Source organism: Oreochromis niloticus, linkage group LG12 (assembly GCF_001858045.2).
Source record: "Oreochromis niloticus isolate F11D_XX linkage group LG12, O_niloticus_UMD_NMBU, whole genome shotgun sequence".
NCBI lineage: Eukaryota > Metazoa > Chordata > Actinopteri > Cichliformes > Cichlidae > Oreochromis > Oreochromis niloticus.
The window spans coordinates 25,943,461-25,970,811 of NC_031977.2; the positions used below are offsets into that span (position 1 = coordinate 25,943,461).

Consider the following 27,351-nt stretch of genomic DNA (forward strand, 5'->3'; position numbering starts at 1 on the left):
TTTCTTAATCACAATAAAACGGTGAAGGCCATCAGTGCCCTCCTGTCCAAACAAATTATTTGGAAATGAAACAAAGAAAACACCAGATCACATTAAAACTGCTTACCAGAGTCAAGATTTAATTTTGTTTGACATTTTTACAATCTTAACAGCATAAAGTCTGTACACAAAAGAATTCTGAGATACTTTATAATAAGCATCACCTTGTGTGATCTTTACAGTACTACCTTTAATTGTTAGGCTTACGATGGAAACGGGAAGAAAAATGTGAAAACAATTGTGGTGAGGCCAAAGTACCAGACCAGAGTAATATGTTGGTTTTGTGGTAATTCACAGTTTTGGTAAAATTCACACATTTGACTTATTTTTCATTTTTTCAAGGTAATGATTAAAAAAATATATAAAATATTGCCATACTGCAATATACCCAGCATGTCAAAACAATTCAACAGTATAAACAAAACACTTGCAGTTATTCTTGGCATACTGGACTGTGCTTTATTTGACACGTGTTCCTCTTATTGAAGATATTCCTCATCTTCCCATGCATTCCCATGCAAGTGGGTATAAAAACACATTCATACAGTTACTGAGCAAACGGTTAAAACAGACCTCTTTACAATTCTAAATCACATCCTTAAACCAAATAAAACCTGATATAAAAAGTAGTGTTCCAGATATGAACACGCAGTTCAAGGCACACATTTGTTAAGAATAACATCTGTGTTTTCCAAAGACCAACAATCACGATGAAACAAAATTAGTTCTGAAACTAAGAAAGAGATCTTCTTACAAATCCAGCAAAAGATTATTTACAATAATTATGTTGTATGCAGATATAAGGTCAGAACTGTGCAAGGTGCTTCATAAACCGTAAGCCTATAGGAATGTATGAATATGTAATATGAGATTAAGATTTTAATCTTTCCTGGAATTACAGCCAGAATGTTCTGTTTAAGATGGAAGATCCCACTCCAATTAATCTCTCTGACATTAATCCTGAACATAGATTTAATTATTCTTTTTCACAAAGCCAATAAGGTGTTAGCAATCTCACTGTTTTTTTTTTTTAAACTGCTACATGTCCACTTCAGACTGTCGTCATACATCCCACATGTAATTTGACAGCCCATCCACACAGAGGCAGCAGAGTACTACATATCCACAAAGAAACTCAGTTTATGAGAGGTCACTGGAGAAATCCTGGCCTCCACGCAGCCACGTCCACTCCCTCAGCATCTAGGACGAAAACAAAAGGCGATTGTTTTAAACAATAAAGAAATCACAAAAACTTCCATGCAGCTGCTATGCGTCTGTTTGCACACCTCCATACTGCTCTCAGATTCCTGGATGGTGTCATGCAGCAAACTCTGAAGGCGGCTCTCAAATGTCCTGTTCTCCTCCACAAGAGACTCATCACTGCAAACACACCCAAAGTTATTCATGCATGCCTCTGATGACTTTATTAGGATTCCTGTAATGTGTCTGTGCTATCTCAGATGTTCTGAAAAGTTGTCTTTAAACAAAATCCCACAATATGTAATTAGTTTAAAATTCTTTTGGTTAGTTATCATGTATAGGCATGTAAAAATAAATGTAAACTCAAAGTAAGCCTACACCCCCCCAACAATATTACAATCATTAATTTTAGGGTCTGAATGGATGCCTACCCTCACATCCCAGTGCTCACGTGTATGTGTGTGTGTGAGTGCACTCACAGTTGTTGTAAGCTGTGTCTGGGAGTCAGTACTGACGACGGGGTACGTAATCCATCAGGACTCCCACTCACTGGACTGCGAACTTTACTCTGTGTAAGACAAGATGATGGACTTTAGTCAATGTTAGCTGATAAGCAAATTTAACACTCTTGATAATCACGGTAGACAGAAATTACACATATACTGCCCACTCGAGGCTGTAAGCAAATTGAATTTAGTGTGGTTACTTTGTTAAGTACAACTATTCATCTGACGTTAACATAAATAAGTCGCAGCCAATCACATGGCAGCGACTCATTGCATTTAGACATGTTTAAGACAACCTACTGAAGTTTAAACTGGGCATGAGAATGAATAAGAAAGGTGATTTAAGGAACTTTGAACGTGTCAGGCTTGCTGGAGCTAGACCAGATGGTCTGAGTATTTCAGAAAATGCTGATCCACCCGGATTTTCCCACAAAACTTTACAGTTAGACAACGATTATGGTTACAGAGGATGGTCTGATCAACAAAATATCCAGTGAGCGGCAGTTCTCTGGTTGAAAATGCCTTGCTGATGCCAGAGGACAGAGGAGAATGACAGACTTCTCCAGCTGATAAGAAGGTAACAGTGACTCAAATAACCACCTGTTGCAACTAAGGTATGCAGAAGAACGTCTCTCAAAGTACAACACACTGAGCAGCAGAAAAATATACTGGATGCCAGTCCTGTCAGCTAAGAGCAGGAAACTGAGACTGCAATTTGCACGGGTTCACCAAAATTAAACAGAAGATTGTAGAAATGCTGCCTGGTCTGAGTCTTGATTTCTGCTGTGACTGTAGTGGGGTCATAATTTGACATAAACAACAAAGCATGGATCTGTCGTGCCTTGTGTGAATTGTTTAGGCTGTTGTTGGCGTAATGGTGTGGGGGATATTATCTTGCCATAGCATCAGCAGAGCATAGTTTAAATGCCACAGTCTACCTGAGTATGTTGTTTCAGGCAGGATATGCATCATATCACAAAGCTCACATCATGTCAAATGTATTTACTGAACACAATAAAATCTCAGAATTGCAGATTCACATCATGGATCATGAGGAGCTGACAAATCTGCATTAACTCTGTGTGCGATGCTTTCATGTCAACATGGACCAAAATCTCCAGTGTTTCTGAAAATGTAATTCTAAGTCAGTTTTAGCAAAGTGCACCTAATGAAGTGGCTGGTGAGTGTATATGATCAGAACTGGAAGTGTCTCTGTGTTTGTGAACAGGTCATTTTTGCTCACACAGGCGACTTTGAGCAGGTTCCACAGCTCCCTCTGTCGTCTCTCCTGCAGACTCATCAGCACTTGTTCGCTTTCCGCCATTTTCTGGACCACGCCCTCCACCTTCGGCAGTAATTCCATCACACGCTGGCGGCACAGTGCAGTCTTACTGCATAACACATAAAAACAGAATTTTGAAGTTTATTTGTTAAAAATATCAGTATGTCCACAATTAGGTGTTGTAAATCTGTCATCTTACACTCTGCTTATGCTCTTAAAATACAATTTTAATGCAGGTACTTCTGCACATTAAAGCAGGTGAAGCACCCGTGTAGCTAACGTGCTGACACATATAACTGGAACATAGGGCATGCATAAAAATGACGAATATGTAGTGTATTTGTCTTTTTGCTTGATTAATACCCCAAATATTTATGTGTATCAGCTGTTCAGCACAGTAGGTGTCACTACTGAGCTCCTGTTGATTCTTTAATTACACGAGAGTTTGTATTCAAACTAAACTGTGAAGCTGCCACGCTTGCCACACATCCCCATTTATGTGCACAAGCAAAACAGCTTGAGTGTAATCAGGTTGTCCTCACATGAAACAGCTATTCTTCTGATTGGTTTATAAAAAGGTTTAAGGTTTGAAACCAGTTTTCATAAACTGTAAATTTTGATCAGTTTGAGATCATTTTTTCTCATTGAGCTGAGTTTGTGGAGCATTTTAATTCTGCTAGAATTCTGGTAGTAGTGTTGGGCTTCATGGAAACATAGTGACTGCCATAGCACCAGAAGGCTTCACAGAACTGATTCATCATTAAACATTATTTCATCTTTACCTTTGCATGGGTCCAGTTTGACAGCCACCAATGGCTGGCTACATAAAGTCATGCAGAATATTTTTGGAAAAAAAAAAAGGAGGGGGAGATCAGTGCTTTGGCTGGAGTGATATGGACACTACTGGTTTGCCGTGGTGAAGTAAGAGCTAAGTGTAAAAGCAAAGCCTTTTCGATTTTCCGGTCAACCTACATCCCTACCCTCACCTATGGTCGTGAACTCTAGGTAACCAAAAGTAACCGAAAGAACCAGATTGCAGATACAACGGGTGGAAATGAGCTTTCTCTGAAGAGTGCCTGGCCTCTCCCTTAGGGATAGGGTGACGAGTTCTGCCATCCGGAAGGTGCTCAGAGTAGAGCCGCCACTCCTCCACATCAGAAGGAGCCAGTTGTGGTGTTTCGGGCATCTGACAAGGATGCCTCCTGGGTGAGGTGTTCTGGGCATGTCCCACGAGGAGGAGAACCCGGGCCAAACCCACAACACCCTGGAGAGATTATATTGCTCAGCTGGCTTGGGAATGCCTTTGTGTTCTCCCAGCCTCTCTGCTTAGGCTGCTGCCCCTGTGACCAGGCCCCGGATAGGCAGAAGAAAATGGATATTTTTGGACACACTGTATTCAAAAGGTACCCTTAATGTAAATAACAGGGACCACATGGAGGCAAAGTTGTTCTTAATACTCAGTATAATAATAATAAATCATATATATATATGATAAGTATCCTTGAAAACTGATACCAACTTTGCTCTTCAACACCAAATAATGGATCATGAGTTTAACAGCAAAAGTTCCCAAATGAAAGCTCACCAGTGCATATTGTTTAATGATTTAAAAAATGTGTTTGACTACCTGAGGTGTGTGTAGAAATCTCTGAGCTTCTTCTCATAGAACTGCACAGCCTGAACCACCAGACGCACCACCTCCTGACTGTCTCCTGCACACCTCTGGTCTGTGGAAGGAAAAGGAAGCAAACTGAAACAATGTCAAAGGAGGTTTATTTTCACAAGGAGATGCTGTGACCGCTGTTAAATAAAAAGTGAACTGAAGCATGAATAGTCCAAACCTCTGGGCTTCTCTCTGAGTTTTCGGAACAGCTCCATGGCTTTTCCTTCACTGAGGATCAAAGAGGGGAAGCGAGCAGGATCCAAGATCACAGAGAAGTTGCTTTTGTTATTTTTATATATTTTTTTACAGTAAAGCTTGGTTCAGACTTACAGTGTATCCAAGGCCTCTCCACTCCTCCATGGCTGCCGCTGCACATCCACTATGTCTGGCTGCAGCTGCATCATCTCCTCCTCCAACTCACTCACCTTAACCTAGAAACAGCCACACGTTTCAGTCTTATTGAAACGCACATAAATACTCTTTATGCACACATGCACAGAGAGAAAAAATCAAATCTACCTGACCACAGCTGACAGCAGTTTGCTCCATCTCTCTCCACACACCCAGCAGTTTGTCTGATGCTAAAAAAAAAATGTAAGAAGACATTAGTCATTAGTTAGTGGCAAACTGCATTGTTCTAGACAGACAAGTTTGGATAAATGTTTCCCCCTGAGGTAAAAGCCACAGACAACCAAATTAAGCCATAAATAACTGCAGACTATCTCACACCCGCTGTGACGCTGCCAGAATACTGACATTCCCAGCCCTGAATACTCTGTACTACATTATTGCATGATTACTTAAGTATAGAGTACTCATGGGTCAGAGTATACTGATCCTCAAACTCATCTTTCATTACAAGTGTAACGTGTCTGCATAATATCTCACTGATAATATCTCTTTGGAGACAGCGAGACATTTATAGACACCACCAAGCTCCAGCTTCAATACATGCAATGAATACACACACTGAAGGGGACACATCCCCCACAACATTCTAATATGATCATCATGTTCCCAACAAAATCCTGAAATCACAAGTAAAAAAATTCTGCTGTGTTACAACAATTAACCACTGTTGTCCAAAATATTAATTTAATTTCCTGTTGAAGTCAAATAACTGAAACTAAACTTCTGGAATTTGGCCTTAATTGAAACTAAGAAGTGTTTATGCTCTCATTAGTTGTTGACTGGTCAATTTTATCTTTCCATTCATTTTCTGCCGCTAAACCGTGTATCACTACCTGGGGACATTGAGTTGTTTCCAATCCAGCTGTGTCCCAGGACTTCTCCCAGACACGCCTGAAACACCTCACCCCCAACCTCCTTGCCATGTGGAGGAGTATTAGCTTTACTCTAAGCCCCTCTTGAATGACCGAGCTCCCTAAGGGCAAGCCCTGTATGCATGAAGCTTATTTCCACTACCTGTATTTGACAGAAATTAACTGGATAACAAAACCTTTATGTAGATTGTAAAAATTTGTCTCAAGTATAAATGGACAATTTCAGGTTTTTGGGAAACCCCCCCTTCGAAGAAGTGCTAATCAGTCAAACAGCACTAACATCAAGTCACTTTAACCTAGAAGAGCATGGTGGTGCACCCCGTGGTTGTTTCTATCTGTGCAATGGCACAGTCTGCAGGCCTGCAGTAGACTGGGTGTACCCCGCCTTTTGTCCCATGACAGCTGGGATATGCTTATCCTGAATAGCTTAAGTGAAAGAACATGTAAGGATGATTCATCTGACAATTGTGCTCTACGGTCCATTCTTACTATAAATCCACATTATCAGATACTTATATTTATTAGCTGTCTCAAAGTGTCAATTATAAATAACTGTAAAATAAATAAAAAGATACTGCCAATGTATTATTGACCAATACTAACTACAGCATTTCTGCTAGTAATTATAATACATTCCTTATCTTAAATCTGACTGCTCATAAAGAGAGTTAAAAAAAAAAGCTGCCTCTTTAAGGATAGATTAATGCAGTCCTGGTAGTGGCAGTGTAAAGTTGTTACTATCTACCAACATAATGTTGTAACAGTACCAATCCCTGTGGCTGTCTGCTCCTGGTATTTATCCATGTCTATGTGAAGGCTGGTGGTAAAAAAATCCAGTTTGGCAATGAGTCTCTGGTACATGGACACCATCTCATTCTTCTGTTTGGACAGTGAAGAGTTGTGTCTCAGCAGACTCATGCTGAAAGAAAAAGGATAAGATGTTTGTTTTTACTAAATAGAAGCATGTTTATGAGGAGGTTTGCATGTGCGCTGGTGTACATCTTACATGGCAGCTTTCTGCCCCTGCTGCAGTCTTTGCCAATCTTCCTTGAGAGAGCGGATGGTGTGCCAAGCTTGGCCACAAGTCCTCCTCAGAGGGCTGTAAGCCAGAACGTAGTTAGGGTCGGTTTCTAGGAAAAAAGAGCGGCAAAAAAGAGAGACAGAAGGATAGACTCACATATGAGTGTTTGTAACATTTAAACAAAGTGAAAGCAACAGAAATGACACAATCATAATCATATCATAAGATAAAATATGTTTTATCTTTGGACTTACGGACAAAGCGGATATTTTCAGGGAGAGTTCGAGGAGCAAACTGAGGTTCATAAACACAAGAGGAACGATCAAAGAGGAAAACCAGAGGAAAGTCTGTTCTTCTTCCATCTATCTCCTAAAGACAAACATTAACAAAAGCAACAAATCAATACATTATCACAATCACATGTAGAATATTCTGTGAAAGGATAGTGTTTTTATTTTGTTAAGACATTACAGTGTAATCTACGGCGCACTGTGTGGCCAACGCATGAGGCTCCAAGGCCAACCCCGCCTCAAGCAGCAGCTCCTGATTGGCTGCAGGGATGTTGCTATCCTTTTCTATTCTTAGCTGCAGGTTGGCCACCGTCTCATCGTCGGATACTGAGTAAGTGAGGATCTTTGCAGACGACATGTTCAAGACATGAACCAGCTGAGGGAACAGAGGAGATCCAAAAGCATAAGACTAAACAAGTGAATGTTAAATAAATAAATAATAAATTATTATTATTATTTTTAAAGATTCACATCCTGTAGAATTTGAGCAGAAGTTTCCTTTAATTATAGCACTATTATGAGTCCCTGAGGTTATTTATTTAATGCAGGCACATTGTTGTATAAATCAGTCAAATAAATCAATGAATTTCTCTGTTAACCTTGATTTGCAATAAGAGCTCCAGCTGGGAGAAGCAGTCGCTGGGGGTAGCACTGGGGTCTTTGCCTCTCTCCTGAGGAGACCACTTTAACATCAGCTTCAGCCACCTCTCCATCTTCTTTAATAACAGACTGCCAAACAGTTATTGCATTAGACTGAGATATATGAGTTTAAATTCAGCATTTTCATGTGTGTGTGTCTGCCCTATATGAACATACCTGTTCAGGTTGTTGGGCTGAGGGATGTGTTCGGAAAAGCGGACATCCCCAGTGAGGTCCTCGTAGACGATAATAATATTGTCCTGCTTCTGCCTGAGTTTGTTGTGCCTAAAAACATAAAATCAATTGTATACAATTTGGTTTAATATTTTATTCTCTTAAGTGTAGTACTTTTTCTATTTTATCTTCACTTTGGTTGCAACCAGACACTAACACGTAGGTTTTCCAGTAATGGGAAGAGTATTTTTCCTCTCTATTTAGCAGACTTCCCTAGAGTTTCGTGTTATTCATTCATCGCAAGAGTGAGAAACAAGCCGCACTGGTATTGGCACAACTGACATCCTGCAATTCTTTGACAGTTGTTACTTATTTTTATCTTCACTGTGTTAAAATCCTGTTACGGAAAAATAATATTTATCTGCAACAAAGCTTACCATTGCTTAACCCTAGATAACAACATTGTTTAAGTTATTAAGCTCGAGTATGGACCCAGATTGCCAAAATAAAGACTAAAAAGAAGTGAAAGCCTGGTTCTGCAGGTTTGTTGTTTTAAAATTTCCTTCCACTGTTTCCAAGTTCTTTTTCTTTTGATTTGAGATTAATTGGTCATATTATATATATTAAGCTGAAATGGTGAACATTTTTTGGACGCTTTCTTATTTTAACTGATGCAAATATAGAACAAATGACAACTTGGTTCAGATATAGGAGTATTTCAAATGTGGTAATACCAGGGAACAGGTTGCCACGTTGGCAGGAAAGGCCGAAATCCTGCGATACACTCAAACACCAAAGTCCCAAAGCTCCAGTAGTCCACAGTGACCGTGTACCTCTGCCTTTCTATGAGCTCTGGAGCCTGAAAGAAGTGAAAGAAAAAGCATTAAGGTTCAGCTAAATGTGACGAGGAGGGTGCTGTAACTGTTTTAGCTGTTAGTACTTACTAAGTACTGCAGGGTTCCCACAAATGATGTGCAAAGACTGCTCTGATCCAACTCTTTAGCATAGCCAAGATCTATAATCTTGTGGATCAACTGAGATTAGGAGAGAGAGGAAAGAAGAAAAGTCAGAATCATTTGTTCTTATAATTACAGACAGACACCTACATACTTTTTATTCTTGAACTCTTGTAGAGTTCCTTTGTATGATTCACAGTTCAAAATAACACTTCTTTATCGTAAACAGATCATCCACTGTTTGAAACATTTAAGGCAAACTTTCTGTTCATTCGCTGCTTCCTTAAAAACAGAAGGTTTAAACAGGATGTAGGTGGGTGGGCCTGACATGGTCCTTAGTAAAGGTATACCCTCTCTTTCATGTCTTACAGAGCAAAATGGAGTGTTCAGATCACAGGGATTACTTTTACAGACAGTGACTTCACAATTTCATTTGGCCATGTTTAATGGCAGTACATATATGCCAAACGAAAGGGAAAAGCATAATAGCTCCACTCAAGGAATAGTTTAATTAAAGTTATTTGCCTTTTTTGTGCATCATTACCACATTCATATGGGGCTGTCTGATAAGTGCTCAAATCCAAGAAATAGTCATGCAACCTTCACAGAACTGCAAATTAATGTTGACACTGCATATCTTTTGGGATCAACAATGTATAACATGGTCATTAGTGGTGATTTTCTTAGTATCCAACAGAGCTAGGCTTCCCGTTTCCCCTCATTTCTAGTATTATGAGCCAGCTGGCGTCATATTTAATGCAAAGATATGAGTACAGCATTAAACTCCTCATCTAACTCTCTGACAGAAAGAATATAAACATATTTCCCAAAATGCTGAAATGTTCCTTTAAATGCTGAGCGACTACATGAGTGAGAAAAATCAACAACTTGTACCTTAATAACTTCCAAGCCATAAACCAAGTCTGTATTTCGGTTTTACAGTTTCTCTACCATGCATGAGGAAAACAAGTGTTCATGCAAATCTATAAACTTAACAGAATCCGAGCCAACTTAAATTTGGCTTGGATTCTATAAACAATAGTCTTTGCATAAACATGGATCTATAACATCTTTAATATGTCTGAACTCGGTTATATAACATTCTTGACTTTCCTGTACCCTTTTGCAGAGGCGGAGGAGGATAACAAGCAATGATTTATTACATAATGGACAAAAAAAAGAGAGGCCCGTAGAGGAAGCTAAGCAGTAAGACGATCCCAAAGGTTCCTTGTAACTCCAAGTTCAAGTTTAAAAGTGGACTTTTCCACATTAAATATTCAGTACAAGGATAAATGTGCAAATAACAGAGGCAAGTGTTTTGTACTAATTCAATACAAACCACATAGAGGCAAAAAGCGTCTTTAATGTGGTTTGGGTGCATTTATCCCACCAAAGGGCTTCACTGGGTCTTTAACTCACTCTCTTCTCTCCCTGCTGCAGCACAATGTTTTCTGGTTTCAGATCCCTGTGAATGATCCTCTTCTTATGGAGGTAGGTTAAAGCTGAAGCTGAGGGACAAAAAGCAGCAAGAGTCACAATTAAGTAAGAATGTAAAACTGGAGTTGCATGCATTACAACTGATGGAAAAAAGCACAGCATGTGAAGATATAGAGGAATGTTAGTAAGTTTATCAGAGGCTCATGGTTCACTTTTATATGTAAGAGTACAGTGCTGTATGGAAGACAGAACTATAATGAAAACTGAGAGGCTTTTAGTTGGTATTGCATTAATTAACATTATTATATTAAACACATTAAAAGTGTATATTCAAACTTGTGCATATGAAAAGTGATAACAGATAATTCCAATCACGAAACTGTGTTTCTCAGGTGGTGAGGTCCAAACTGTGTACATAAGGGAGCAGCCCAAAGTACCTTTATTTCCCGAGGGGTTTCCACAGTGAATGAATCTCCATATATGACCTGGTACAGATTCTACCACTTCCTGACAGGGTCCTCCCATTTATCTGGGCTTGGGACCGGCACTGGGAGTACACTAGCTTGTGACCCCCTGGGACTGGGTTTGAGCCACATTATTTTTACGTAATGCAAACTTCCTAAAAGCTACTTTCCTCTTTAGTTGAAAAGGTCTAGTGAATTTCATTCCTACACACACCCTGCATTTTTACTGATAAGCAGTTTTCTTCACTGCTCAACAACCTCCAGGACTGAAAAGTGAAGCAAGGAGTAACGTTTGGTGACCCCTTCACTACATCTATGAATCTTTTTTGTGGTCTTGCTCTTTGTGGGTAACTGAGAGCTGGTGCCTTTTGGGGAGATTTTCATTGGAGTTATTCAACAAATAAAACTTGTATTCTCAGAGGTATAGCCCATCCAAGAATTTTTGGTTAGTCAAATTCTAATAATTCATTAACCTCCAATTTGGCACCAAAAGAAGGCATGTGGAGCTGTGAATTTTAGATTTACAATTTATGCAGCTCTCTAAAAAAAAAAAAACCTTGTTTTTCTACCAAACAAGGTCATATCTGACACCGAAAACCACATGGCAGCCACCTAAAATGCTAAGCTTAAAAATCTGTAGCCTTAAACTTCAGAAAATGCCAAACAATCAGATCTGTTAATGTCATAACCTTCACGGCTGCAGTGCATGTTTGGAACATGCTGTGGATTTGGTCTGAAATGTGTGACACACACTGGGACACACTCATACTTTACTACAGCAAAGTGAGAAGTTAAACCACCAAAGATCAATAAAAACATTCTTTGTTCTTTGTTCTATCCAATGAAATAGTTCAATAAACAATTTAATTAGGTAGTCTTGAAACACCTGAACAAGTCTATAACATCAGCTGTAAAAGATTAAAACCTAACAGGCAGCACAGCTGAAACTCTAATATCACTTTTAATTGTGAGTCAAAGGGTGATTAACCTGCGTGTGTGTCAACAAAGAGAGGTGAATGAAGTGGAACATATAAGTTTTGGGCATCTAAATGTTAGCGCGTGTGAATGAGTGTGACTTTGTGGGTGTGGATATACATGACTGGGTCACAAGTGGATCACTCATTATCAGGAAATGTCCACAAAGTGGTCACAGGAAAAGGAGTTTCTGCATGTCTGTGTCCACTTATGCGCACGTGTTTAAGTGAAATATGCACTCGAGATGTCTTTAATCGATATTATTTGTTTCTTAGCTCAAAGTCGTTTATACAGAGACAAACACAGAGTGCATGCTGATGTTAGTGCTCATGTATAATGTTTAAACCGGAGAGCATGGGGGTCTGATTGTTGACGTAAGCCCTGCTATGAGTATGATCTCTGGCCACGGTGACTAAGAGGATGGCGGTTTACAGTCAGTAATGACATCACGATGCTCACCAGCACCATTTCCTCCCTACTACAGAGAACAGATCACACTCCCAGCTAATCTATCAGTCTTTCACACTGACGATTTAAAAGGTTAGCGTAGTCATGATGGAGATGGCGGTGAAACCAAATACTTACAAATATCCCGTAACAGAATCAAAATGGACCCCTCCCTCATTCCACAGCAGTTTTCCAAAATGTTCAGATACTGCAGAGAGCACAAAAACAGAAACTCGACACCTCAGTGACATGAACCAGGGAGCAGAAAGCAATGCAACTTTACACAGGCAAGATTTCATTACTCTGTCCTTTTCATGAATGTTTTCTTCTTTATCCTTCTATAAAAAACTACTTTCAGTCCATTAAGTACATTATCTTTATGAGAGATCAGACATATAAGCACCAATCTTTTTCAAAAGGCTCTCAGGCCCTTTTGCAAACGTACAAATCACAATTTTGGTAGTAAAAGCAGATTTCTTTCTTTCTTTTAAACAAAACATTTTACAGCACTTTGTTGCTGGTAACTTGTGTCAAGCCTGACAAAGGAGGATGGCGCAGTTTTGCGCTCCATCTGCTTAGTTTTCGACCATCTGGGATGCTTTGAAATTTTTATGACACTGCGGTTTGCAATGGTTGGCATTTTCCTCTTCTGCTGGCCTTGGGGTGAACACTCAGTTGTTTTCAAATGAAAAACTGCACCAGATTTATCCCACAGAATGAAGAGCAAACAGCTGAGTAGCTGTTTTTCCAAATAAATCAGACTTAAAACAGAAATTAAAAAAACAAAAACAAAACATACATGTACAGTAATTGTTACATTTGCCATTTTAAATTTGTGCTACTAGCATTATTTCTAAACTTGATACATACATGTGACTCAAAAGATTTCAAAAGACAAGCATATATTTCCTCAGATTAAGAATGAGAAAAAATATTACCAACCGAAGATAACCATTCACAGTTATTTAATTTTATTAAAAAATCTAGTGACCTAAACCACATCATATCAAGTCATAAGTCATATGAAACAGAAAGTACAACCCATTGGAGTTCCAAGGTTTTATCTAAAAAAATATGTAAATCCAACCTGAGATGAACAACACATAACATATTATACTAAGTCTTTATTTATTTAACAAACACTAAACTGAAGAACCAGTGTGTGGAAAACTAAGTACACCCCATGATTGAAATCACTGTTTTCTGTATGACTTTATTGGTCTCTTAGATTGTTGTGGAGGAATTCTGCCCTGCTTTTCTTAAAGATTTTGCTTTACAGGGCTCGCAAAATCGCTAGCCCGACGTCCCGGGGCTAGCGATTTTTCCAGTCGGGCTACCAAAATCTATCTCAGCCCTGCCCGTCGGGCTATCGTAGGAAGGGAAAATATATGTCAGTGCTTTTGCATTCTTTCGAAAATGTAGCTGAGTAATTATGTCATTGGCATCGATGAGCCTCTGCCAATATGTGACATATTGAAATCGCGTTTGAATTTGCGCTTGTTTTTTGCTTTCACTTTCACTTTGCGATCGCGCGAACGGTGTGTAGAGAGCGGCGGCACTGATTGGTGAGTGACGATTAATTGCGCACCAGTTCCTCTGACATCGTCTTATCACTCATTAGCTACTATTCAAACGTGACAAGTGAAATCTCCCACAGCAAGCTTAAACATGTGAGAGGTTGATTGCGCAGAGAATCGCTGACCGTTATGTAAGTACTTGTGTAAAAGCAGCAGGATTTACGCCGGTATTTTAGTTCTGCTGAGCCAAATAAGACAGGTCAGGGTGAAGAAGGGGCAGCCAAATAAAAGCCTACCACAAAACGGAAAAGTTTTGACAAATCAGACTATGAGGCAAAAAGAAAGCTCAGCTTTTTTGGTTTCATGGACAAAAGAATTTATGTGGCTGGAATATGACAAGCTAAATAACATGATGTTCTGCCAGGTGTGTTGTGAGTTTCATTTCATTTGAGTCGACAAGCGCCTTTGTAACTGGGACCAGTAATTTTAAGAAAGACCATGAGAAATGCAAGAAATGCATTATTGCTCAGTCTGCAATATCTTTCCCAGAACAAACAGCAATTGCAAAAAACATACTAAAAATAAACCAAGCACAAGCAGAAGTCCTGAAAAATCTTTCAAAAGCGTACTATGTTGCAAAGAGTGAACTACCATTGTCAAAATTTAGCAGTCTTTGCAAACTTCAAAAAGCAAATGGCCTAGATCTTGGTTCCACTCACCCCTTACCCTTGACTTCAGTGGAATTTTCAGATTCAGGATCTGACACAGACTGATTCATGTTCTACACAGTTCTTACAAGTTCATAGAAATTTCTGTTCAATTAGAAACAAGTATTTGAGTTGATGACTGTGATTTTTATACAGTTGTTGTGATTTGTATTTTAACAACTTTCTGATTAATTTTTGTTTCTGTTACAATATTATACTTTAATGTATAATATTGTAAAGGAAACAAAACATTAAAAAATTGCTCTCTTTTTTATTCGGGCTACTTAAATTTATTTTGGGCTACCAAAAACTGAAGAGTGCCTGCCCGAAGGGCTACCAGAGATTTTGAAATTTTGCGAGCCTTGCTTTAGTACATTGAGGTTTTCAAACATTTGATAAACACAGCTCTCTGAAAGTTGCACCACTTCAATCAGGTTGAGATCTGGACTTTGACTGGGCCATTTGCAAACCTTGATTCTTTATTATCTTGATTACCTGCTATCCTTTCGATCATTGCTGTCAGAAAGATGGCTTCCCATTTGATTGTTGAATTATCTGGTATACAGAGGACTTCCTTGTAAACTCAGTGACTGCAAGGTGCTCGGGTCCCACGGTACCAAAACAAGCTAAAATGATCACCATTCTTGTGACATTCTCTTTACACATACAGCTTCTACATTTTGCTTAAATAATGGCAGGATGTAATTCGGTGTTGTGCAACAGTCTTGATCCAACCCTTGAAATTTTGCTTTGAAGGAATCAGACTTTTAAAATACTTTTAGACGTGTTCTTCAGCAGTAGTCCGCGTTCGTAGTCTTTCAGAGTTTCTCTATGGACACAGGTAACTTTTTGATGCCTTATCAGTCCAGCACTTGTACCTGACATCTTAACAGTGACCTATAATCCATTCAATGTCAGCCTGTGTTATGTCTACACATAGAAAACTTTGAAATTCGAAATGCATGCACTTAGTACTAGCAGCCTATTGCATAAACACATATGTTGAAGCATAAATGTAGTCACACCAAATATTGACTTTCAGGCTTGTTAGAGTTGTAAAAACTATTTTTTTTTTTTGCCTTTTTTACTGCATTTCAGTGTATGTCTATACATTACACTGGTGGCTCAGCCTTTTGCACAGTACTGTGTGAGATGTGTTGTTGTTCATCTGAACTTTAAGACCCGCTAAGGACCAGATGACTCAGATTATATCTTGATGTGTAAAACATTAGGCCTGAAAGAGGCTGTACTTCCTTTTACACATAACTGTATATGCATATACACGCGCAAACGTAACTGGCTTTTACCTTTCTCAGATCTCCACCCTGACAGTACTCCATGGCCAGCAATGGCAGATCATTGGTGGCCACCAGTTTCTGCATTCCTTGAGGAACCTCTCGGGCAGCAACCACATTGACATGATCCAACCTAAGTGAGAAAAACTAATTAGAAGAACTGTACAATGTATTATAGCAATATAATTCATTATAATTTTAACCACAAGAAATCATCTTTTGCTAAAATTTTCCTGAAATTGATCTGATGACAAAAGAAAATGACAAATCAGAGAAGGGCAATTGATCTTCCCAAGGGGGTTTCATAAGAAATTGGGAGTGCTGTGGAGGGTGGCACCAATAAGGTAAACTCAATTCTGCTCATTATTAATTGTATCTCTTTATAAACTGTCGGTGGTAAAAGGGGATATTAGAATTAAGCTATAATAAAATGCCAACATTTTAATCACTATTTAATCAACAATCTCAAAAACAATTGTGAAAAAGGTTTCAGCGAACATTGAAAGATTTAACTCTCTACAAAGTGCTATTGCCATTTTGCTTTCAGTTGAATTAATTCATTTGCAGTTTTTCATTTCTTTTTCCATGTTCGGTGAAATAAATCTAGTCTTTTATGGTTTTGGTTAAGTGCGTTAAAGTCGGGTTCAGTGTCTGAGCAAATGCCTTCAATTGTGCATTTGAGAGCTCTGGAACATCCTTCCCTTTCCTCATACGAAACTCTCATTTCTGCTTTCATTTTTTCCCCTGCACAACGCAAAAACACCTGGGTTCACATCAGTCTTTATCTTGCATCCACTTCCAAAGCCTAACATTTTTCCCCATCAGACTTGGACAGCCATTGGCTGGGACCCATTTCAGCCCAGCCTATTCAAGCATGCAGTTAACTTCATAAATAAACTCCCTGTCTTGCGTCACTGCACCAATAATATCCAGTAAGAACCAAGCAAATATACAGAGATTAATCTTGAATTACGCTCCAATGTTTTGACTGACTGCACTAATTAATTTCCAGGTTCATGGCAGCTATTTCTAAGGAAGTTACGCATTGTGATATCTATAAAAAATAAAATCTGTTGTTTCAGCCTTTTTTTGCCTGGGAACTGCTTTTTTACCATATCCTGTCTTACATAGAAAACATTCGCTACGCTACCATATGTTGTGCTGTTCTTCATTTAAACTTTATTAGAAAAATGTTTAAAACTTGGCTTGCATTCAAAATAACAAAACCTTCAAAACTGTTTACATCACACAATCTCTGGATCATTAAAAATCTTACTTTTTGATCTGATTCAATTTCCTCCTCTGCCATTTCTGAAGCTTTGTGGTTTCATAATGTGTCACTGAAACAATGTGTTTCAGATTGCCTCTGACTCCGGTATTAATTAGATAAAAAAGCAAAGGAGCGTGTAAAGATAACAGACTCAAACTGATATCAGATTGACCAAGAAATTTATGTACTGCACGTAATCCGTGTTGTAGGAACTTGAATAGCAGAAGACTGATAGCAATCACTGAAATAATAAATGACTGTTATTATGAGTTCATAACTTGCTTTTTCCCCCCTCACACGTATGAAAGTGTTCAGTTAAAGCAATAAATAATCAAAACTAAATACCTTCAGCTGTATAGTTATATTGCTTTAATATAGGATGTTTTCTGCTGCTGGGAATACAAGGATTCATATGAAGTCCTTCAAGTTTCAATCCTTGGATCATTTCTGCTTTTAATTTATGTGTTACCATTAGGCCATCTATTTAACATCTTCAAAGGCATCTCTGACACACAGCTATACTTTTCTGTCAAGGTTAACAATCTCAGCAGCCTCTCCTACCTCAGCTTCACTGTCACTAAAGACTGGGTGTCTTCAGCTGTGACAAAACCGAGGTTCTTGTGTTCAGCTTCTCTTAAGTGGTCAGTCATTATCCTGGCCTCCTCACCAGCAATATCAAATCAGCATCTAAGAATCTTGGTATTATTTTTAACCAGCATCTCCAAGCTCATCCAGTCTTGTTTCTTTAAACTAAGAAAAAAGTACATGCTTTAACGTTCTCCCAACTTATTTACTGTCACTGACTCTTCTCTTTTGTTAGGCTGCTAACAAAAACAAGCCAGTGTTCACATCACCTCTACTCTTACTTGTCTTCAATGGCTTCCAGCTAAAATTAGAATTAATTTTAAAATTGTATTAATAACATAAATCCACATGGCCAAGTTCCTGCACAGATAGCAGACATCCTGAGACTTTATTCCAGCAGACAACCTCTTCATTCTTCTAAGGTAGAGGGGTCAACACTTTTGAAGTTGTCGTACCAAAACTTTGTAACAGCCTCTGTCAGCCTGAATCAGCAGTTTGTTTTAAACAGATGCTGAAAACTCATTTTATAGCTCAGCTTTTCTGTAATCTTTAACAGACTGCTGTGTGTCTGTATGTGTGTATGTATGACTGAATGTAAGAACGTATGTTTGACTGTGTGTCTGTCGGTTGGGGCAGGTGAACTTACGTTTAATGTATAGTTTTATCCAAACTGTAAGGCACAGTTTGTTTTTGTTTTTTTTTGGGAGAGGGGGGGGTATTTTTTTTAAAGCTATACAAATAAAGGTATTATTATTATTATTACTATATATGACCTGGAAAGCATTTCGTTCTTAATTCTATTTGAGAAAACGTTTGGAAAAAAAATACACAATGAGAGGAAGAGTGGGATGAAGCCTGCATGAGATTTTGGAAATGTTTTTTTTCCCTTGGTTTTAAAAAGACATTCTGCATTTGCAAAAGCAACAGAATACCAGCTCTATAAACACATTATAACTCAAAAACAAAGTGATGTGTTTTTCAGTAGATGTTCGTGTGCAAATCTGTGTTAAGTAGCTGTAATAATATAATGGTAGGTTGCCTTGTCCCCTACCCAGTGGTTTTTTCCCCAAGTTGAGCGTGGGAGCACGGAAGGGTTGCGGTTGTGACCGAGTCTGTCTGAAAACAACACTCTTGTTAAAGCAAGACAAGGGGGGAAAAAAATAAGGTTTTATGCGCGTGTTTGCACTACCAAATGACAAAAAGCACATGCACTTCACATCTCAAAACATAATCAAACCTCGCATAAACTGGCATCCAGGGACATGACACCAAAACCGAAGCCATTAACAGAATGGCTTCTGGTGTGGAAAGAGAATGCCTGCCAAAGCAGAGCAAAATGAGGAGGTGGCACCTAGGACGTCAGAAATAACCAAAGTCACCAAAATAACTCACTTTCATGCTGTTCTAATTATCTAATGTGTGATTTTTACTATTTCGGGGCACAAAATTGGTTTTTATATTTTGAGAAACTTGTTAAACAGATGGGTACATAAAAGTCAAATGTCAAACTCATAAGCACCCAGTTTGTCATGGAATGTACCAAAGTGAGTCACGGCAACATGTCAGACTGAACCAGGCTAACATGCCAAGAACAGCCTTAAACCAACGCGCCAAACTGTTTCAGTTTGCACGGGAAAATCACCAATTTCTTAAAAACTGATGTGTCACAAACTGAGATGCATCACTGTGGAAAAAGAGACTTTTCCTTGAAGATTCCTTGACAGTTTGCTGCTCATTCTGCACACAAATGCAAGTCAGACTGGGACTTCCAAGAAGCAATGGTGGGGAAAAAAACTAGTTGCAAGGGAACAGGTGACTGATCACATTTTAAATCAGTTATAGTTTCTGTATAGGACTTGGATGGAGTTGTAATACTTATAACCACTCAACATAATCTCAAACCCAGCTTCTGACCTTTTCATGATCTGGATCTCCAGACACCATCTCTCCTTGTTTCTCTCACTCAGCTCTTGGCGGCATTGCTTTATAGCAATCTGCTCCTCTGTGTCCTGAAAACAGACAGACACAAAGTCAGACTTCCATCATTTCAGAGGACATTACACTGATTTACACTGAAAAGCCGTTTTCGCGCATGAACTTTACCCTTTTATTTTTCTACACAATATCCAATAGAGGTCCTCAATTCATTTGAGATGTTGAGATTTGAGATGTTATCTCTGCAGTGCCTCAACATTCGCTAACCTGGCAGTAACCTTGCCAAAAATAAAATACTTCCAGTATTGGCAATGAGGCTGACTCAGATAGTTTCCTAATTTGTGCTACATGTCAGAGGCAGCAACTGCAGACAATGTCTCAACCTGATTCTCCTGAAATGTTCAGAGTTCATGTGTCATGGGACAAAAAGCTTAAGGGGGGAAAAAAAAGAAAGAAACAGTGGTTAGGACAGAAAAAAAGGAAAGAGAAAAGAGAAGTAAGAGCAAAATAAAAAAATTATAAATACATCAGGATAATACATTAAACCTACAAAGTCTGAACCATTAAACCTGAAACTAAAGTTAAACTAGAGTGTTTATTGAACCTTCTAACAAATTAAAAAAATAGATTTAATATCAAGTTGGATACATGAGTTTTAATTCATATAATTTATATCAACTTGTATTATTTGCTACATCCAGCTTTTCTTGGAATTGATATAATAACATGATGCTGTTGGGATTAGGTTTAAAAAATAAAAATCACAATAATGACGTAGGAGCCTCAAAAACTCATGTATCAAATATAATACACATGGCATTACAGAGTTAAAGTGGACATACAAATAAAAGACAGAAAAAAGCTTCATCTGAAGTGTGAATCATGCAAAGCTGCTCTAGTGGAAATGAACGTAACAAAACCCTTTGTGCGATCTTCAATGTCAATTATATACTTTACCATGACTAGTTTGTATTCAAAAAACACAATGGTCAGGCATTTCTACTTTATGATAAACAGAAAAAAATGAGGGGAAAAGGGGTAAAAGAATCAAAAATTGGCCATAGGTATGGATGCCCACTGTCAGTTGGGGCTAGCCTGCCTGTGAGCCTGTTTGGATGGACTAGACTAAAACAATGGAAAAATACACAACTATCATTACACCTTTGCAAACCACAGAGCATACACTATATTAAATCACTTCCCAAAAATGATGAGAAACAACTTCTTCCTACCTGTTTCTCATGGAGGCGTTTCACTTCCCATATGAGCTATTATTAGCCAACAGTATTGTCACCAATGCAGGAAGACATAACCTTTCCTGCAGAGGAAGTTTAATCATCACAGCGGCACTGCCACGAGAGTCCTCTAAATCATTCTCCCTCCTAAAGGTCAATTTACAGTGGCACCGATGATTAGCACTGTGATTACAATGCTAAACTTCTTTTCTTGAATGCTTCACTGATTAATGTAAACAGCAATGGAAGTAAATCATCTTTGTCGTGACTTATTTGTCATGGGCAAGTCTGAGTATTTCAGGAACTGCTGATCTACTTGTATTTTCCCACTTTCCAGAGAACAAGAAAAAAAATATCCAGTGAGCAGCAGTTTTCTGGTCTAAATTCTTAGTTAATGTGATGTTGAGGAGACAGAAATAACTAGTCATCATAGACAAGGTATGTAGAAGAGCATCTCTAAAAGCAGCACAAGTCAAACCTTGAAGCAGGTGGGCTACAGCAGCAGAAGACAAGCAGTCTAATGATCCATCCCTTTATGATTACAGTGTACAATCTTCTGAAGGCTGCTTGTCATAGAGCTCAGAAAATCTAAGATGGATTTCTTGAACATAACAATGAGTTCAAGAACTCTAACAGCCTCCACATCACCTTCCAGATGAGATGGAATGGAACGTGGATTGTGGATGTGCAGCCAACAAATCTGCAGGAACTGCATGATGCCATCATGTCAACACGGACTAAAAAGGCGGAGGAATGTTTCCAGCACCTTGTTGAATCTATGCCGCGAAGAGTTAAAACATCTCTGAAGGCAAAATTGGGTCCAAGCAGTGCTAGCAAGGTGCAACTAATAAAGAGGCCAATGAGTGTATATTATGAAATACACATTTTGCAAAATACAGGTGCAGCTTCAGGAAAACAATTATAAAAGCCTGAATTACAGCCACCAACAGAGAATTGGACAGCTCTTTATTTAACGAATGAGAAGTGCTGAAATCTTTCATAATGAAACCACAACAGAAATGATTTTTAACTCTCTTTTGTGGATTTTAGTCACATGACGATACTTACTGGCTCAAAGCCAGCTTTAAAAATACGACAATATTAAATGAGAGTCATACAACAGAACAGCTAAAGCACAATTTTAAAGAAAGGAAAAGGAAGACCTACTAATCGGGTGTTGTCATGTTCACAGAGTGCCCTCTTGTTCAGTGATGTAACTTTCAAATGCTTTCATCCCGTGACTTAGAGTGACATCATTACAACAGACACTATTTCACATGGGCTGTGCACAAAGAAGAGCTTCCTGGACTGAACAAAGGTGAAATCCCAAATGCTCTTTTGTTCAGTTCAAAGACCTTCATTCTTTTCATCAGACCCATATTTTATAAATAACACTTTCTGAGCTTCCATTAGTCATAATCTTTCTCCAGCTTGTCCTTGGCACATGTCAGTCTGGCTTGAAGGTGAAAAATTGAGTTTTACATGGTAGCCTCACAGTCAATTCCTGTGTTCTACTGAATATCTTCTTTCCGACTACAATTCCTGAGTTGGGAAGTCATTCGGGAGTGTCTTCACCGTTGTTCTGGGGTTTTTGGAGACATCTCTCACTCAGTTTCTTTCCAGAATTGTTGAAACCTTTTACTTCCAACCTCTGTCGGGCTTGTTCTGAACTGTTTGGTCTCTTTAAATTTTGGGATAATACTTCTAACTCCAGTTATTAAAACTTGGGAATGCTGTGATAACTTTGTGTATCTAACTCCTGCTTTGTGAGCATTACCAATTCTTTATGATGACAACTGATTACTTTGGAAAGCATCATGCCAAAAACAAAAGTGACAGCTTAAACCCTCGCTGAAGTTTTTATACTGTGTGTAAATTGAGCATTACAAAGTTACAAAGTTAAAGCACCACACTGCACAATGCTGGTTTGTGCTATGGCTTGCTAAAACGTTTTTCAGGGTGGTAACAATATGGACCATGATAAATTGTTTTTTTTAATGAAATAATAGTTGTTTTGTTCAAATAGAAATAAATTATGCTTTCTGAAGAAAACTAGCAAGTTTAAAAATTACTTACTCTTTTAAAAACTAAAATACTTAGAATTTCATAGGGGACCTAATATTTTTATCCTCAAGAGTTCTGTAGTATCAAAATAATCCAGTGAGAGCTGTTTATACATTCTTTCACACAATTCCACGAGTGTCATCTTAGTGAAATACAAACAAACATTAGCTAAAAGATGAGTTTAATTTGTACCCTACAGCTAATCCACCTCCACGGTCATTATACTGTTTACATGAGCTTTCGCTGTAGGAGGAACAAGGAAGATTTGCCTCAGCAGGTTGAGGAAGTTTTCCTCATTTTAAAGTTTTACTAAACACAAAGAGGGAAACACACAAGTGAAGTTTCATTTTTGATTCCATTTTAAAATGACTATTTGCATCTAAACAAAACCTTAACTTTAAAATTTGATCAGCAGTGGTAAGAGCCGATGGCTTCCCGGAAACTCCAGCAGGACATGTTGAATTATCTTGTCAGTGTAATAGTTTGTTATTCAAACATCCTCTTTCCTGTCTATTATGTCCTAAAGATATAAGATTCTCAAAGATGTAACAATATGCTAGAAGTATGTGGAGTGAATACCTTGTTTTGCCATCTTGTGACATTCCCAAAGCCCCCGGTGCCGAGCCGCTCCTTCAGCTCCCAGGGCCCGCAGCTCTGCGGCTGCTGCAGGGGTACTCGATTCATGACCTCCTCACCTACACCTAAAACAACAAAAATAGTGGATCCGTCATGACCCATTACTAAGGCTAAAATGTTGCGTTTGTCCTGAAAAATGTCATGGGAGTATGCATTTGTCTGAGCATGCAACCAGTACTCAAGCAAATAACTAACTGCTTCGTCTTGAACGAATGCCTAAAAAAAGCCTTGTTTCAAGCTTCTCAGCTCTGAGACCTACAGTGTTTTCTGGTTTGTACAGGAACATGCAAAGGTCTTGAGTCAACCTTTTATATTTTGCTAGCAAAACTGATAATAGGTGCATTGATTGATTGAAACATGCAAACACACATAGAGATACAAAATAACATAACAGTTTCTACGATTCTAACAATCTTGAAAGCTTCCTATCTTGTGTTTTTCTACCCAGGTCTGTCTTTCCTGCATTAGCACTGTTTGGGATTACTGAAAGAAACGAAGCCATAGACAATTAGATTCTTTCCAGATGGTACAGTGTGATGGCTCAAAGTCTGACAGTACTTGTCTGTGTTCATAATTCCATTAAATGCAGCCCAGAACCATGACTGACTCTCCACCGTGTTTTATAGATGGCTGTAGACACTCAATACGACGACTGGAACTAGAATTTTCAGGTCTGGTTCATCACTCCGTCAGAGCTGTTGCCACTAACTTTTCAGTTCAGTTCTCGTGTTGGCCTTTTCTCCCCATTTCCCTTCCTTAAGAATAGCCACGCTTCCACTGAGACCATTTCTGATGAGGCGTCAGTGAACATTAGGTGGATCGACTGAAGGTCAGGATGCATCTCGCAGCTTCTGTGTCAGGTCTTTGCTGGACTATTTCCCATTTCTAAGAACATGAGTTTTAGTCTTGCAACTTCATCTTTTGCCTTCCACTTGTCCAGTTTCCTCAAACACACTGCACACTATGCCAGAATATGCCAACCGTTTGACTGATCGGTGTTTGGGAATCACTTGGTTGATGCAAAAACATTATATAAACATTTTATCCCCAACATTTATGCCCTTGTTTTTGTTTTGTTTGTAAATTCATCTAAAGGAATGGGAACAAATGTGTTTTTGCAAAAGACCTTTAGCGTCTGAATATACAATTTTAAGTTAGTTCTTTGCTATGTTATATGTAAACAAAACACTGGCTCATTTCTGGGTTAGGTGCCTTTTTGAATGATTCATAGGCCACTGTTAAGTGGCTTAACAAACCAAACATTCCCCTGAAAATGATCAGGTACAAGGACTAGACTAAAAATGAGAGAAAAAGCAGCGAATGTCCAAAGAGTAAGAGTAAAATGTCCAAGAGTAAAACATTAATTTGGTAAAAATGAGTAACTTGCCTATTGGTCAGGGAAAGTAAGAAAAGAAATGCTGTGTTTGTCCTGTAGGTGATAACACGTGTATACAGAAACAGAAACAACAGTGTTGGTGGCTTCTAGAAAGCAAAAAAAAGTAACAAAAAGCTGTATGAATTCCCATAAGCTAATTAACCTATTATAAAAAATGAAAAAAAAAAATCTAATTGGGAATTTATTGTATTATCAGTATTGTTATAAATGTGACTGTAGGGGTCTGATGGATGAGATAAAAGCTCTCCAAACTGTGAAACTACATAAACACTGAGTTTATGTTTTACAGCAGCTGCAATAAAAGAGACTAAACATACATATAAACATTCCTATAGGCGAGTCCAGCTTATTAAAAAAAAGCCCGCTACGTGTATATAAAGAAAACTAGCTGTCATATAGTCGCAGACTATTAAGAGGCCCATTAAACACTACAGGGGCGCTACATGCTTGAGGGGTTTCGTTTTAAGCTTCATAGACTGACTTACAGTAAATATACCGCCAACCTTTTACTCATTATAAAAATATTATTCACCGACACACAAAAATGTACTTTTCTTTTGTACTTCTTTGTTCATATAAAATGAGCTGGAACTAGTCTTCGGGTTTTATTTTCAAGGAGAAAAGCGTCAACATTTCAACTCCTAAGTCCTACCTTAGACTCCACACGCAGCGTTCACGCGTTTTCACGCCTTTTTTGTGTTTAAACGGCAGGTTTACTGTGTGTATCCGAGCTTTCAATGAGTAAAACTTTAATAAAAACTACTGCAGCACATTTGGCGACACAACAAATCTCCAAACACTCAACTTCCTGATACTGATATTTCCTGTTAACCTGACGAAGAAACAGACCCGCCCACTTGTAGGGAAAGTCCTCGGATTATGTCCTGCTGGTAGGTTTATGCACTTTTAAACCATACATTATGAGTTTAATCACGACTAAACGGAAATTTTCTTTAATTCCCCCAAATTAAATTAAGAAACCCATATCATAATTGTAGAAAGTCACTCAATTTAGAAACAAATACTACATCAATAGAAAAAAAAACTTATTACATTTTTAAAAAATTGATTATTTTAGTTTAAAAGTTAGTTTAAATGTTTAAGTGACGAATTATCGTAACTCTTAAATCATATTCCGTCATGTACATTAATAATGTGGCATCATTTGTGTCTTTCTACAGTAGCAATGTGGCGTCCAAACAGTCATACCCACAAAGGTCACTTCAGTGTCTCTCTTTAACTAGAAAAATGAAATACGGGGTCATCGAGGAAGAATGTGACCTTGCTCATCTTTCTGGAAAATAATCTTGCTGATCAAATGCTTTCAAAAACAATGGCCATCTTTTCTTGTGGGCGAGGCCATCCCAGCTGTCATAATTCAAGAAATAAGTACACCTGGATCTGTCAGGGCTATTACATTCACATTCACACCTGCGCTCTATTTAGAATTGCTGATTAACTTAACTCTGTGCATGTCTTTGGAGTGTGGGAGAAACCCACGCTGACACAAGAAGAACGACCCGGTTTCAAATACAGGACATTCTTGTTGTGAGGCAGTAAACACTGAACCACTGCATGAATGTATATATGATATCACTGCTAAGGGTACAGCAGCATTATTGTAGAATCAAACTTCCCAAACTGCTTGACTCTCCCCTCTCATCTGCATCACGACCTGACAGCTCATATTAACCTACTGCATGTCTCCTTCTTGGCTGCCCCTCTTTAGTTTCATTGGTTTCTTTTCTGTCTGGATCTTGCCCTTGTAGAGCTTTAATCAAATCCAGATGCTCAGATTCTGTGCAGTAAAAAAATTACAGAAAAAGTAATATTTATACATAAAGCGCCTTTTACAGACATAAAGCGACAAAACTAAACTAAGAATAATTACAACAAAATAATTAATAGCAATACAGGGCCCAGTTTAATCACAGAACAAAACAGAATATATAGATCATTTAAAAACAGTTAATATCAATAAGACTACAGGTTTTAGTATTTTTGGGTTGCTCCAGTCGGGGCAGGCCTACTATCGTAAAGTTGGATATTTTTAGATCAGTTAAAATCAGCTTGTTGACGTCTGTTAAAGTGTTCATCTCAGTGTTTCAGATGTTCTGACTTTGCAACATCATTGTTGATATAACGGGTGTTATATTTGGAGAAGATGCACTTCAGAGTTTCCAGAGTATACCAATGATGTTTTTTTTTCTGTTTAATCACCTGTTGTTTTTGCATGGAGTAATGTGAAAACCGACCCTTAATATAGAAACCAAACATCCCCTTGAGTTACTTGGTAAAATATATCTGTTTTTTTCTGACGTGAGCTTTAGGTGGG

At 38.4% G+C, this 27,351-nt stretch overlaps 1 protein-coding gene across 1 annotated transcript; it reads right to left on the reverse strand.

The window, feature by feature from the left end:
• Nucleotides 1-97: 97 nt before the first annotated feature.
• On the reverse strand, nucleotides 98-25,849 carry ikbkb (inhibitor of nuclear factor kappa B kinase subunit beta). The gene is made up of 22 exons (XM_003451030.5): nucleotides 25,669-25,849; nucleotides 23,564-23,685; nucleotides 19,665-19,759; nucleotides 15,908-16,028; nucleotides 12,515-12,584; nucleotides 10,473-10,561; nucleotides 9,042-9,131; nucleotides 8,832-8,956; nucleotides 8,101-8,208; nucleotides 7,884-8,013; nucleotides 7,466-7,660; nucleotides 7,249-7,363; nucleotides 6,980-7,103; nucleotides 6,741-6,892; nucleotides 5,210-5,271; nucleotides 5,021-5,121; nucleotides 4,869-4,918; nucleotides 4,655-4,754; nucleotides 2,989-3,136; nucleotides 1,719-1,807; nucleotides 1,326-1,419; nucleotides 98-1,239 (listed from the first exon to the last, which is right to left on the reverse strand). Exons 2-22 carry the CDS (start codon nucleotides 23,666-23,668, stop codon nucleotides 1,180-1,182), a joined length of 2,223 nt encoding a protein of 740 aa, XP_003451078.1. The 5' UTR covers nucleotides 23,669-23,685; nucleotides 25,669-25,849; the 3' UTR covers nucleotides 98-1,179.
• Between the last annotated feature and the right edge of the window lie 1,502 nt (nucleotides 25,850-27,351).

What these genes read in the sequence shown, in the direction of transcription:
- ikbkb (XM_003451030.5), bottom strand. Translation starts at nt 23,668, where the DNA reads ATGAATCGAGTACCCCTGCAGCAGCCGCAGAGCTGCGGGCCCTGGGAG. An exon ending in AGGGTGGAGATCTGAGAAAG is followed by an intron (nt 12,585 to 15,907) that starts GTAAAAGCCAGT and finishes TGCTCTCTGCAG; the next exon opens with TATCTGAACATTTTGGAAAA. An exon ending in GCAGACAGCCACAGGGATTG is followed by an intron (nt 5,272 to 6,740) that starts GTACTGTTACAA and finishes TTTTTTTTTTAG; the next exon opens with CATCAGACAAACTGCTGGGT.